Raw genomic sequence first — 13,688 nt, forward strand, 5'->3', positions numbered from 1 at the left:
TGTGGAAGAATTATTCATTACAGAACTTCTTATCCAATTCATTTGAAAACGGATGTGCCTGTGCACATCATATGGGGCTACAAACTTCGAAAAATAAAGTATTCAAATCGGGCTGAAAACTTTAGAAGTAAAAGACAGAATGATGTAGTCTGGTCTACTGAAGACGATTTTTATTGAATTTTGCCCCGATCTATAGTTTTCCGGTATGCTGCAGTTAAGAGAAAAAGATGGACCTTTTTGACACATGTTTGAAGGTTACGTGACAGAAGAGACATTCGGCTGAATGCACTGTTTACTGGCTATATGTATCTGTGTGCCAACAGTTATTAAGCTGTTGATAAATTAAGAATTTTTTGGGCATCAAAAATTTTAAAAAAGCCGAATGTCTGCATACTCCTTTAATACATACACAATACATGTATACAACAACATGCTGCTTATCATTGGTTGTTCCGGGCATTAGATTAGAACATCACAGACAGTCCTGTACCGAGGCAGGGGCTGCAAACCGTGGGTAAAGGCATCCTGGAAGTTCTAAAACACGGTTGTAGTTTTTCCTGGAACAGAAGTAGCACGTAAAGTTCGCTGCACACGAGAGGGTTCGGTCCAGCTAAAGGTTATTCGAGGCAGGCAGCTCAGCCTAATTCACACTTCTGTGAATTCAATTCAATTTTGCCGCCAAGAATGTCAAGTGATTAGTTATTTTACGAAACTGGCAAAGATGTTACCAATTACCAACTTTGTTGAAATTTACCCACTCCGTTGAGCCCTGAATTTTTTTATTATCTTCCGCTGAAATAATATAGACAAGGAAAATTTGCCATAATTCAAAAGCTGAACGTTTTCAGCTGAGTGTTTTTCTCAAGACAATCAAACATGCTGAGATTTTGGGAATGACTGGCAAAAAATATCAAACATGGTGGATATTTTCTTCGCCGCCTTAAGTGGCTTAAATCCACTGTTGGCAGCAATCTACGAATAGGGCTGGGCTGAAAACCACGCATGCCTGTCAGATCAGCCAAATCTGCTCTTCCGCGTCCTATATAAACCTAGACGTATACGTACCCAAGGAAAGGAATCTGTAGAACACTAACAAGTGTAAGTCGCCCTAAAATGCCAGACAAGCGCCGTTGACCATTTGTTGCCACAAAGTCACTGAGAAGAGGCAGAGCGTGTGTATATCGATGACCCACTGTTCTATGATGAAATTTTAACCCACATCTCGCGTGTCCAATGGATAGAAAAACAAGCTTAACCACTAGACAACAAACCGCTCGACTGTAAGAAAATATTCGATTACGTAGCTTGGCTCAAAAAAGAACACTTAAAAGGACTTTGAGGGATAAGTGAAACTGGACAAAATTAAAGGTTAAAAAGTTAAAAAGAATTGAGTTTTAGCCGAAAACACAGTCGACCAACGCAACAAAGCGGATTTTTTTTAAGTGAAGAGAAAATGTACGAACGTCATTCGAACCAAAACACGCTCAGACCGTAATAACATCTTTGTTGGAGTCTACTTTTAGGATTCGTGTGTTTTAACAGTAAAGTTAGGTAACAGTCCATCTAAAACACATTATATCCATCAAGTAGCAGGCACCGTCAATTTTTTGTCAGTTGTCAGTGAATAAAAAGAAAACAAAACTATGTAGTCAATTATTTATTTTCGTTGTTGAGTGGTTCCAAAACATTTCTTTTGCTTACAAACGTGTACGGCAAACGATGGATGGAGTTCACTGATTGGTGCTTCAGGCAGCAACTGGCGAACTTTTGACGTATGGATAAGAAAAAACAATGCTGACAAACGACTACGCATTGTAACTCGTTATGTACAAGCCTTTTAGATTTAAGCAGTAGCCAAATCTTCCTTTGACCTAGTTTGTTCCCGAATGAATTTATTAAATTCAAGGTGCTTTTAATCTAGGCTGATATTGTACGGCGAAAGGTATTATACGAGAAACACCGTCTCTAAACGTCACCTGTCCGTCGAAACCGTGCATGTGCGTCACACATTTTAACTTTCTATACATCGATCTCATTCTAATTAGCTGTTCATCAAGCAGTTGCCTGAAAGCCTAGGCATTCCCACTCCTACAATTAAATCATAGTTAATGGACGCTAGCCTCTACCATGGGATACTTATTTGATTAAGTCAATGCCCTAGAGATTGTCCTTGGGACCACCTGTCGCCATTTTGTGAAGCGATATATTTAATTGTGCCTACCTTTCTCTGTAGTCATGTAAACTTTTTTCGAAGGACCGATTGTCGTCAAGCATTTTCGTCAGCAGCTGGGCAGAAATATTTACTGAACAGAGCATTTCGGAAAGACAATTTCACCCCACAAGACATTTATAAAGCGCACTCTTATTCTTTGTTAATGTCATAGATAGTTGCACAATGGTTGTCGATTTTAATGGAGTGAAAGGATTCTTATTCATTCTGTAATTTCCGGGGATGTTATGAGTAAGTGACACACGGGTTGTAAGTAAGTGACAAGCATGTGCTGTAAACAGGTGACACGCGTGTGTTGTAAGTGTGTTGTGAGTAAGTGAGACGCATGTGTTGTGAGTAAGTGAGACGCATGCACTGTGAGACGCATGTGTTGTGAGTAAATGGCACGTATGTGTTGTGAGTAAGTGACAAGCATGTGTTGTGTGTAAGTGACACGCATGTGTTGTGAGGAAGTGACACACATGTGTTGTGAGTGACACTCATGTATTCTGAGCAAGTGGCACGCATGTGTTGTGAGTAAATGACACGCATGTGTTGTGAGTAAATGACACGCATGTGTTGTGACACGCATGTGTTGTGAGTAAATGACACGCATGTGTTGTGACACGCATGTGTTGTGAGTCAATGGCACGCATGTGCTTTGACTAAGTGACATGCATGTGTTGTGAGTAAGTGACATGCATGTGTTGTGAGTAAGTGACACGCATGTGTTGTGAATAAGTAAGACGCATGTTGTGAGTAAATGGCACGCATTTGCTTTGAGTAAGTGACACGCATGTGTTGTGAGTAAATGGCACGCATATGTTGTGAGTAAGTGACTCACATGTGTTGTGAGTAGGTGACACGCATGTGTTGTGAGTAAATGTTACGCATGTATTGTGAGTAGGTGACACGCATGTGTTGTAAGTAAATGGAACGCATGTGTTGTGAGTAAGTGACACGCATGCGCTGTGAGTAAAGTGACACACATGTGTTGTGAGTGACACCCATGTATTCTGAGTAAGTGGCACGCATGTGTTGTGGGTAAGTGACACACGTGTTGTGAGTAAATGACACGCATGTGTTGTGACACGCACGTGTTGTGAGTAAATGACACGCATGTGTTGTGACACGCATGTGTTGTAAGTAAATGACACGCATGTGTTGTGACACGCATGTGTTGTAAGTAAATGACACACATGTATTGTGAGTAAATGGCACGCATGTCTTGTGATTTATTTATTTATTTGATTGGTGTTTTACGCCGTACTCAAGAATATTTCACTTATACGATGGCGGCCAGAATTATGGTGGGAGAAAACCGGGCAGAGCCCGGGGGAAACACACGACCATCCACAGGTTCATGTGTTGTGAGTAATGTTGTGAGTAAATGTTACGCAAGTGTTGTGAGTAAATGGAACGCATGTGTTGTGAGTAAGTGACACGCATGTGCTGTGAGTAAATGGTACGCATGTGTCGTGATATTCAGATAATAAACCTGATGCAACAAGGTACTGTGAATTGTACTTACGAGGTTTATTGCGTTTGTTTTGTTGTTTTTGGTGCATTTTACAGACCCGTATGGTTGGCCCAAAAGAATCATGGGTTAGTCTTTCCGTACATATTGAAGGTGCAGGAGGTTTGACCTTTGACTTCATCCCTCAGGTCGAACTATAATCACTTTCATAGCCAAGATTATACGCCGCACTTACGCACTCCTTGCTACCAATACGGCCCCCTCTGTCTCTAAATACCCTCTGATAAACCATGGTGAATACACCGAACAGCCACCGTAGAAGACATTTTGATAGGGTTTTTATTTCCCAGTATTGTATTTCTAATTAGACATTTAACGTATTTTATCTGCAAATACAGGGGTACTGACTCAAGGAAACGATGAGAGGTTAAGAATCGAATGTGCTGACGTGCAGAATAAACATGCGAAATGATTACCATGACTTAAACACATAACTACACAAAGTCGACATCAAGACTATTAATTCCACTGAATGCTGTACCGCTTCGGTGGCCTACTGGTTAGAACGTTCGCCTCGAAGTTGTGACACCCTGGATCAAACCCAGGTCGGGTCATACCAAAGACTTTAAAAATAGTATTGCTGCTGCATCGATTGGCAATCAGCACTGAGGAGTTAGAGCAAGAACACATGACTGGTTGTCAGTACAACGTGACTAGGTTGGGTGTCATGTGTGGTGTCTTTGACATCATCTTTTAGTGACAGCAGCACTTTGGTGGCATGTATATATATAAGACCTCATGACTTCTCGTCTTCATACGACTGAAAATGGTTAAGTACGACGTTAAACCCCAAGCATTCATTCATTCATTCATTCATTCATTTCACTGAATGTCGTCAATGAGATCTGCAGAATCTTAAATATTCACTCTCACACAAACATACACATATTTTTTATATTTGTATATATATATATATATATATATATATATATATATATATATATATATATATATAAATTGAGTGTACAAGAGTAAACAGACTGTGATTAAACATTATTTGCACTTATAAACCCTGAGGTAAAGTTATACCATTAGGTGGTTGGAGTTCAGTGTCTCCGGGCGACTCGATGTTTCATTTGCCCACCATAGATTCCTCACCTGAGGTAGTCGCAAAAAAAAGCCACCAGAACTCGGCTGTGATCTCACGGGCTGTTCTGAATACAAGCGTCATGTCCGACATTCGTATACCATTCGTAGTCCGTAAAGGGCGTTCCAAGTCGATAATCGCAAGATCCATTTCCAAAACAACGTTTAACACTAGCTCCCAAAGACAAAGATATGTAAGAAATTATACAAATAGGAAATAAAGCCGGTAACACATAAGAGAGAAGCGGTCATCAGTTTTCAATGTTGCCGGGCAAACAGTGGATATTCCAGGCATGAATTCCATATCAAAGTTCAAATTTGCAGTCCATGAATGAGTTCCAAGTCAAATAACAATTAAACAAATCCAATGCTGACATTTCTCTTTTCTCTATACTTAGGACCCCTCACAAAGAGATTCCTTGGATAATGATTCTAAATAATATTAAGGTCACCAGTCGGGACATGTTTACATTTTTCTTAGGTAAAAACTGAAGATTCACAATCACAGTTATAGCCACCTGAAGTGTGTGTCGCCAAATCGAACTCCTTAATGGCCTAGGAATAATTGAATATTTTGAAACGATGTGCTTTGTATACTCATATGATCTGCAAGGGGGCTCTTGGATATTAAAATAATTAGACACAGCACAACGAACACCAGGTTCATTAAAGATGCGTGGTAGGTTAATTAAATCAAGGCTCTGTCTAAATACTTCATCTTCAGAAAGAGCTGATAGTGTTGAGTTTCAATAGTTACAGGGCGGTACAATCGAAAATACGATATGTCGTGACACAGACCCACAGGGTGAGGTGGAAAATTAAAATTGTGTATGTTATTGGATACGTCTTGAACTACCTGTTTTAGCCAACTCAGTGGCAGTGCATATAATACTGTGCACAGAGTATGCATGCTATTGGTGTCATGCGACAATCCTATTAAATAGCTAACTGTAACATGTTTGTGAATCTTGTTTCTATTGAACTTCCTCCTACTATGACTGCGAGGTCTACGTTTATGGTATTTGAATAAACCTCATCTTTCATAAGGAGTGCTCAAATTGGCTTTCCCCTTTCAGCTGCTGTACTTTTGAACTGTGAACTTTTCCCGCCTAAAAAAACTCGGATCAAAGCTGTGCAGTCTGATGTTTGCATCTTCCTTTGTAATGACAATATGTGGTAAACTGTCAGTGTAGCACTGGTCCTCACTTCTTCCTTTGCGATGGCAATATTTGGCATACCGGCAATGTAGTACCAGTACTCACTTCTTCCTTTGCGATGACGATATGTGGCATACCGGTAATGTAGTACCAGTACTCACTTCTTCCTTAGTCATGACGATATGTAGCATACCAGCAATGTAGTACGGGTACTCACTTCTTCCTTTGTGATGACGATATGTAGCATACCAGCAATGTAGTACGGGTTCTCACTTCTTCCTTTGCGACGACGATATGTAGCATACCAGCAATGTAGTACGAGTACTCACTTCTTCCTTTGTGATGACGATATGTAGCATACCAGCAATGTAGTACGGGTACTCACTTCTTCCTTTGTGATGACGATATGTGGCAAACTGGAAATGTAGTACGGGTACTCACTTCTTCCTTAGTCATGACATATGTAGCATACCACCAATGTAGTACGGGTACTCACTTCTTCCTTTTGATGACGATATGTGGCAAACTGACAATGCAGTACCGATACTCACATTTTACCCGAGAACAATGGGCAGTCCGGCTTGGATCCGTGTCGTCATTTGAAGGGGAAAAGGGATTTCATTGCTGTAAAATTCAACTGGCTATTTTACAAGGCGGATGAATTACATGAGGAAAACGTGACGTTGAGCGTCGCCTCCGCCACATCACACGTCATCGACGGTGTGCCCGATCTCCGGTAGACTAACGAACTATGGCTTTTTCGAGAGAATTTGCCAAACCTCTTGGTCAGGACTCCACATCTTAACATCCTGTAGTAACCCAATTTGACTTCGCGCATGCGCAGGGCGTAGATCACCGGGTCGCATATCGAATTGAGCAGCCAGAGCCAGTAGAGGTAATAATTAACTGTGAGCAGAGTGTAAAACTGTCCTGTAACAGCAGACGTGTCTGCCAGAATCATGAAGACAAAATACGTCTCAAAGATGGCATGGGGAAGCCAGCAGACGAGAAACGTCCCAACGATCACCAAGGTTGTAACAAGACCTTTGATATTTCTCTTCATTTTTCTCTGATGCCTACCAGCCATCTGCTGATATTTGTAGATTTTTACGAAAACGCGGCAGTAAAAATACACCATCGCAAGAAAGCACAGAATCACCAGACAAAATAGGAGATACTCCGTTTCGTATGCGGAACAATAACTTGACTGGCATAGGTTCACCATGGTGTGACCTTCACAGTAGCTGTAGTACGGCACCGGAAGTATAAAATCCGAAAATCCGAAAATCCCTGAGATAATCCAAACTCCAAGTAGGGACACAGATACCCTGTGATTTGTAAATACCTGGATGTACTTGAGTGGTTTGTTAATCGCCATAAAGTGGTCAAACGCCAGAGCAACCAGGTTAAGCAAGGATATGGAATGACCCATCATCACAAGTGACTTCATGATCACATGTTGACAGAGCGACCAGTCATCGCCATTCTTTCCAGACGGAAATGACGGGAACAAAATACTGTTCCACACTACAAGTAATAAAGTAACACTGATGAAGAAATTGGAGAGAAGCAAATTGAATACGAGTTTCTGATTGCTGGTAAAGGAACCGGAAATGTGCATCATGGCGGCGAGAGACACGGCATTAGCAATAATTCCGCAGACGGCCAAGAAAATGGCAAAATTCTGTGGGAAATTGGACTCCATCGGTTCCGGATAAAAGGGTACTGAGTCATTAAACCATCTCTTAATAGTAAAATTTGACGGCAGACAGATGTTGGCGGCTTTAACGCCATCCACAATGATCTGTTCAATCAAGGTGTGTAATTCCTCATCTTCAGCCGTCATAACCGACGCGTAATCCATCCTGATTCTTCAACTGAACCAAAGACCTCCGTCACATCAACGCCTTTAGAAGAGTCCCCTACAACAAAGCAAACAATGATGGGTTAGTTATTCTTGCCACGCAAAACTGGATAACATTCGATGTTTTTGAATTAAACGTTTTACCTCGAGCCGTGACGTGTTAACTTGTTCAAATTTTTTTTTGATTTCTTTACATCGCTTACATTTTTTAAATCGCTCAAATTACAATCAGATGAAGTCTTAGTGGTACTCAGTGGATAAAGTTACTATTTAAATCTGTTTTGCGAACTCTGCCTTTCCACAATTTTTAACTTGCGCATGCGATATTAGTTCAAGCCTTGTCTCTCATTGACATAATCATGTCATACCACTGGGCAAAAGTCCATGTAACGAAAGGACAGTCATTTCTCGGTAATGTAACTATTTCATCGTTTTTCAGATTTAAGCCTTATCACATTTTCCAAATCACTCATGTGACATTAGATAAATAAAGACTTCTCTATCATTCATGGAATGTTACTTGTCATAGTTTTCAGATTTACACCGGATTTTACAGATTTGAAATAATCCACACGGCAATCCACATAGTTCAATAATCCACACAGTTTTTGTGAAAGCCATCCTCCGGCTGTTATTTGACACAGTTTTCATCTATTTAAGTTAAAGGCTAAACGTATCAAATCATTCACATAGCATTTGTGAACTCTTGTCCATCCTCTGTCAGATGTTACTTGACACAATTTTCATCTTTTTAAGTTAAATGCTAAACGTATGAAACCATTCAGACACCATTAGTGAATCCACATTAGTGCTGAGTTACCACTGTGTTATCTGTTGTTCAGCGAAGCGTAATATAAATTTATTTATTTATTTATTCTGTGTTTTATACCGTATTAAAGAATACTTCACTCACACGACGGTGGCCAGCATTGTGATGGGAGGAAACCAGGCAGAACTCGGGAGAATGTAATGTGAAAGTACAATTCTGACTGAACAACAGTTGGATCACCAGTATCAAAAGCCAAAATCCGATGAACCTATTTCATTCTTTGAATTATTATGAGATAAACAATCACATAACTTGAACCCAAGCATCTTTAACATTCATTCTGACTGACTTTATCTGATCAGATTTCCGGGAGGTGAAAAAGGGTAAAAACTTTGTATTTTTGCATAAACACTTGTAAAGAAGGATACAGGTATTTTTATTACATTAATCATAATGTGTATATTAATAAATGTACAAAATAAAGGCATTTGTGTCTCCTGTGAGAAATATTATGTTATGATTTTAAATAATAGACACAGAAAATGTGGCTTTAAGCTTCAGAGTGCATGCCTGAAAACTTCCATGGATATTACGGTTTCCTCTCCGGCCGTACGTGTTAAGGTGTTCAGCAACCTGCGGATGGTTATGGGTTTCCCTCAGTCTCTGTCCGATTTCTTCTCACCATAATGCTGGTCATCGTCATATACTAAATAAACTAAATAAATAAATAAATAAATAAATAAAATAGTGTTAAAACGGGTGACTGCTTCCGTATATAAGTTATCAGCCTTCTTTACCACGCACGTTTTTGTAATGGTAAGAGGTATTCAGTGGCATATATTGTGCTGGATAGTTAAGCCTATCGCGATTATTAATTCTTTCATTCGTTAACGACTGGTATAAACCTGTGTGTCGAAACAGACATTCGAATACCAACCGTCAGCCAATAAAGACGTTCGACATGAACAGTCGCAAGGCCAATTCCCAAAAGACTAATAAACGACTTTTAAAGCTGAGATTCGAAATCATGATACCATGGCACAAAGCGTCGAAAACCCATGTTCTCGATGATAAATTTCTTAAAGGAAGTGTGCGCGTTAAAATGTTATCAGGCAATATATTCAATGCCTATTTGCGAAGCCTTTGTGAAGCGTGGAATATAATTAGCTTCCCTTATCATGAAACAACAAAGTCCTCAAGGTTAGCTATTCATAGACTTTGAAGGACATCTATACTATTTCTGTAAGCTGGACACTTTGTGAAACGAAACCTGCGGCTAACGACATGAGACAGTGCGCCTCCGGAAGTTAAAAATGGCATGCGGCAGTTCACATGGAAACTCTTTCTACGAAGTAATTTACGCTAACTTTTTTTCAAGACTTAAGAGCCAAAGGCTTTTTATGAAGTATGCAGCTAGAAAGGGATGAAGCTACATTACTTATTTATCCGAGTGTTGTTTAAGGCCATACTGAAGATCATTGATGAATAATTCTTTCGAATTTGTAGGAGATACATTGATGTAAACAATTTTACAGAAAAGCAGATGCCCTTTATGGCTGCTATGTATCAATCTAATTACTAAAGAAAACGTAGTCACCAAGATAATGCACAGTAGACGGGAGTTGTCCAGTGTTTGAGAACGAGGGGCCGCAATCCTCCCGAGTTCTCAAACTCCTGTCTGCTGTGCATTGTCTTGGTGATTTGAACAAGGCAAACATGGGGAAAGGGAAATAACACCAAAAACAACCCCTCTCTTCTTTTTGTTAATAACGGTCTAATTTGTTTTGTTATGATTTTGGGCAAGTCCATGCAAATGGAAAGGGTGGGAAATAAATCATCTAATCAGAGCGAGGCACGTGATAGTTATTGACCAATAAATGCACATTTCCCGCCAGCTCCTCTCCATGTCAGTTCGAGATCTAAATTTGAAAATAACAGTTTTTCGACGACAGAGGAGTGAGGATATTAAGCCAAACTAATGAAAAGAAGTGTCAGAAGTGAACTATTTCTTTAGTGAAGAAACTTGTAGATTCAGTTGAAGCTAAAATGGAAGGTGCTTCCTGAGATGGTAGCGTTACCGACTCAGGCGTACAACTTCTTCAACTTGGGTCACACTCTATGGAGCCTGTCGCGCTGACACAGCCACAGAGACATCCACCAACTGTGAGGAAACACAAAGAGCGGTTTTGTTCTTCAGGCGGCCCCTAGCTGTTTGTAACGCCTCAGGATGGACTCTTTCCGGTGGCCAGTCACGGACATTATCCCCTGTATTTAAACACCAGCGAGGCTCAGAACAGTGGATGCAATGGCACAAAGACCGTGGTTTGTGTACCACCGAGTCCTGCATCACGAGAGATGTTCACTCTCATCGCTTACTTGTAATACCAGCAATCCGTCGCTTTTGGAAGGGCTGCAAGTTAAAGAACGTTGAAAAAACACAAGGTTGCTCATGTTGCGCTTATCCAGATATAGTATCTAAATGCTGGTTGTTTGATGGCACCTCTCTATATCTCATACATGGGATAAGTGCATGTTGGCCACACGATGTCGGTAATGGTAAATAATTCACCTTTAAACTTAACTGCCTGACCAATCATATGTAAATTCATCTTGTCTCTGTCCTCGAAAAATGTGAGCTGTTAAATTTTGAAGAAAACAGGCGTTCTGACAGCACAACTCAGCCCCCCTATTTTATTAGCAAGATGGAATCGTCCCAGCGTCCATGACGACGAAGGCAACTGTGTATAGATTGCCAATTTGAGCACACTTCGCTGACCATTGCTTTTAGCGTTAAAGTTTTGGAGGTATGTTAGAAATTAGAGAATAACAAGAAAGAAACTAGGTAAATGAAACCTAATCATTCCTATTTTAATAAAATTAAAACTGTGTTTTTCATGGCTAAAATTCTTTAGAATCTAAAACGCCAAATTTAGTCTCATTTATGTTCAGGTAAGATTAAGCTAATAAGACAAAATTATGCAACGCCTAGAGATAATCCTTCACTCTGTCCTACCTTTTTATGGATTTAAAAATACTTAAAAAATAATAAATCACATTACTTGTAGTCCTTTTTCCTTGGAACATCGGCTTATCATTACAAGAACAAAGCGGTATCCCCCGCCATTCTGGCATTTGTGTTGTTACCGTGTGTGTTGACAATTCACAACAAGTGACCAATTCACAAAAATCATCTTGTGTCAAAACAACGTTTTGGCTTTGTACCAAACTCCCACGTTGCGAAAAGAGCGTGAATTTTCTGTTCCCTTTGGAAAACACGGTGGGAAAATTAGAAAGCAAATGTAAAGGTCTCTCCAAGGATCCCAAATTCAGCTCAAACTAGACGGGTTCTTGTCAATTAAATAACTGCGTTGTGCTGTTTGAACAAATGGCTATCTGCCTAAATGTTTTTCACACGAAAACGTGTTGTATGGGTTGTAACCTTTTTCGTATACAGCCGTAGAAATGTAATTTAAACTTCACTGAGTTCTGTTAAAGGGTGACATGAATTTCATTTGGCTAATATCAAATGAGATTTACGGGTCTCGCGCAAGAATACAGTAGGCGCGGACCACACGACTGACATAAAAAGGTTTGTTGTGACGTCATCCAACAAAGCGAGGTCACTTTTCAATACGCCGCTTTTTTGTTTTGTTTTTTTTTAAGTTGAAGAGAATCTGGTCGCAAGTCAATTTAAAACACTCATGTATATCTCCAAGTGACGGAGGACGATCGTTGGCATAAGGCATAAAGTAAAGCATAAAGTCAGTATCCAAATCAGGATTCAGGCCATCACTCTGGAAAATAACGCCAAAGACAAATACTTTCATTAATTAAATTAGCATCACAATATCTTAAAATATATATATAATTTTAATTTTAAAATAATCATCTTGGAATAGAAATATTCAATATTTTCCAGTGATGTCGGAAAATCATGCTTCAGATACAGTACGTATTCCACAACGTGAAGTCTTTAATCTTTGAAACTACTATAACTGAATGATAATGTTCTGCAATAAAGCAAGTAAACGTACAAAAGCATCTCAGTTAAAGGTAAAGACCACTCTAAAATGAAGTATATAATGAAAGGCCATTAAAATCTGTCCAGGAAAATAGTTGGATTGATTTTTTTAGAATTTTTCTAACGGGGTAAAATTGTGTTAAAAGGACAGATTTTACGATAGCCTGTTATCACCCATAAGGTATGAATGACGTCAATTATATACATTTGGAATGAAATAATTCGAATGCCTTCATGGAGTCCTATGTATACTCATTTTGAGTAATGGAATGTAAGAGATGTACGTGTGCTAAGTGTCAAAAACTTAATTCCACCTTACAATAAAATATTCCAATGCATTTTACTATGTTAAACAAATTGTCAACAAATAAATCCAACTATTTTCATGGACAGCGTTTAATGGTCTTTTATCTGAAGCATACTTTGTCATGGTGTTTTCCTTTGTCTTTAAGCTTTTAGTGCAACAGGTCATGTAAACAGAGAGGTAATATTAAAACTGCGCCATGTGTATGTAGCCCCTAGAGCCCCTGGTTGTGTGGAATTAGTTACGTTTTTACAAGAAGCATAGCGCCACAGATCTTTCACTCTCTGGTTGTAAGTTATATAGACCTTGTTAGCAGAAGCAACACGCATAAATAAATCCGACTGTCGACGTGTAATTGAAATAATCTTGAGAAGTGTGTATAGCACGCCAGGTAAATTAAATTTAAAAAAAAAACAAGATGGAAATGATTTTGTGAGCAAGTTCTTCACTACCACTGCTTAGTCTTCCGCCAGAGGTTATACAGCGAGGTCAGGTCCCTTTACATTTTTATTTTCACATTGTTGTTGTTTATAAAGTGCGATGTCAACATACCATTGTGAGTACTTCTTGACCAATGACGCCTAATAAGTTGCACGTAACATCACTGGTTTTCTGGTAAGAACCTGGTGCTAATGGGCGTCTTATTTTACTACTATTGGATTAAAGCATTTACAATACCAGTTCGAATAAACCTCTAAGTGATGTAAACTGACAAGGCCAGTATTTCACGGGTTACGTGTG

At 39.4% G+C, this 13,688-nt stretch overlaps 1 protein-coding gene across 1 annotated transcript; it reads right to left on the reverse strand.

Moving 5' to 3' along the window:
• Window positions 1-6,635: 6,635 nt before the first annotated feature.
• LOC135478292 (glucose-dependent insulinotropic receptor-like) lies at window positions 6,636-7,853 on the reverse strand. Its single transcript, XM_064758566.1, has one exon. It carries the CDS (start codon window positions 7,851-7,853, stop codon window positions 6,636-6,638), a length of 1,218 nt encoding a protein of 405 aa, XP_064614636.1.
• Window positions 7,854-13,688: the final 5,835 nt, after the last annotated feature.

This window comes from Liolophura sinensis, chromosome 11, assembly GCF_032854445.1.
Source record: "Liolophura sinensis isolate JHLJ2023 chromosome 11, CUHK_Ljap_v2, whole genome shotgun sequence".
In the NCBI taxonomy this organism is placed as follows: Eukaryota; Metazoa; Mollusca; class Polyplacophora; order Chitonida; family Chitonidae; genus Liolophura; species Liolophura sinensis.

What these genes read in the sequence shown, in the direction of transcription:
- LOC135478292 (XM_064758566.1), bottom strand. Translation starts at nt 7,853, where the DNA reads ATGGATTACGCGTCGGTTATGACGGCTGAAGATGAGGAATTACACACC.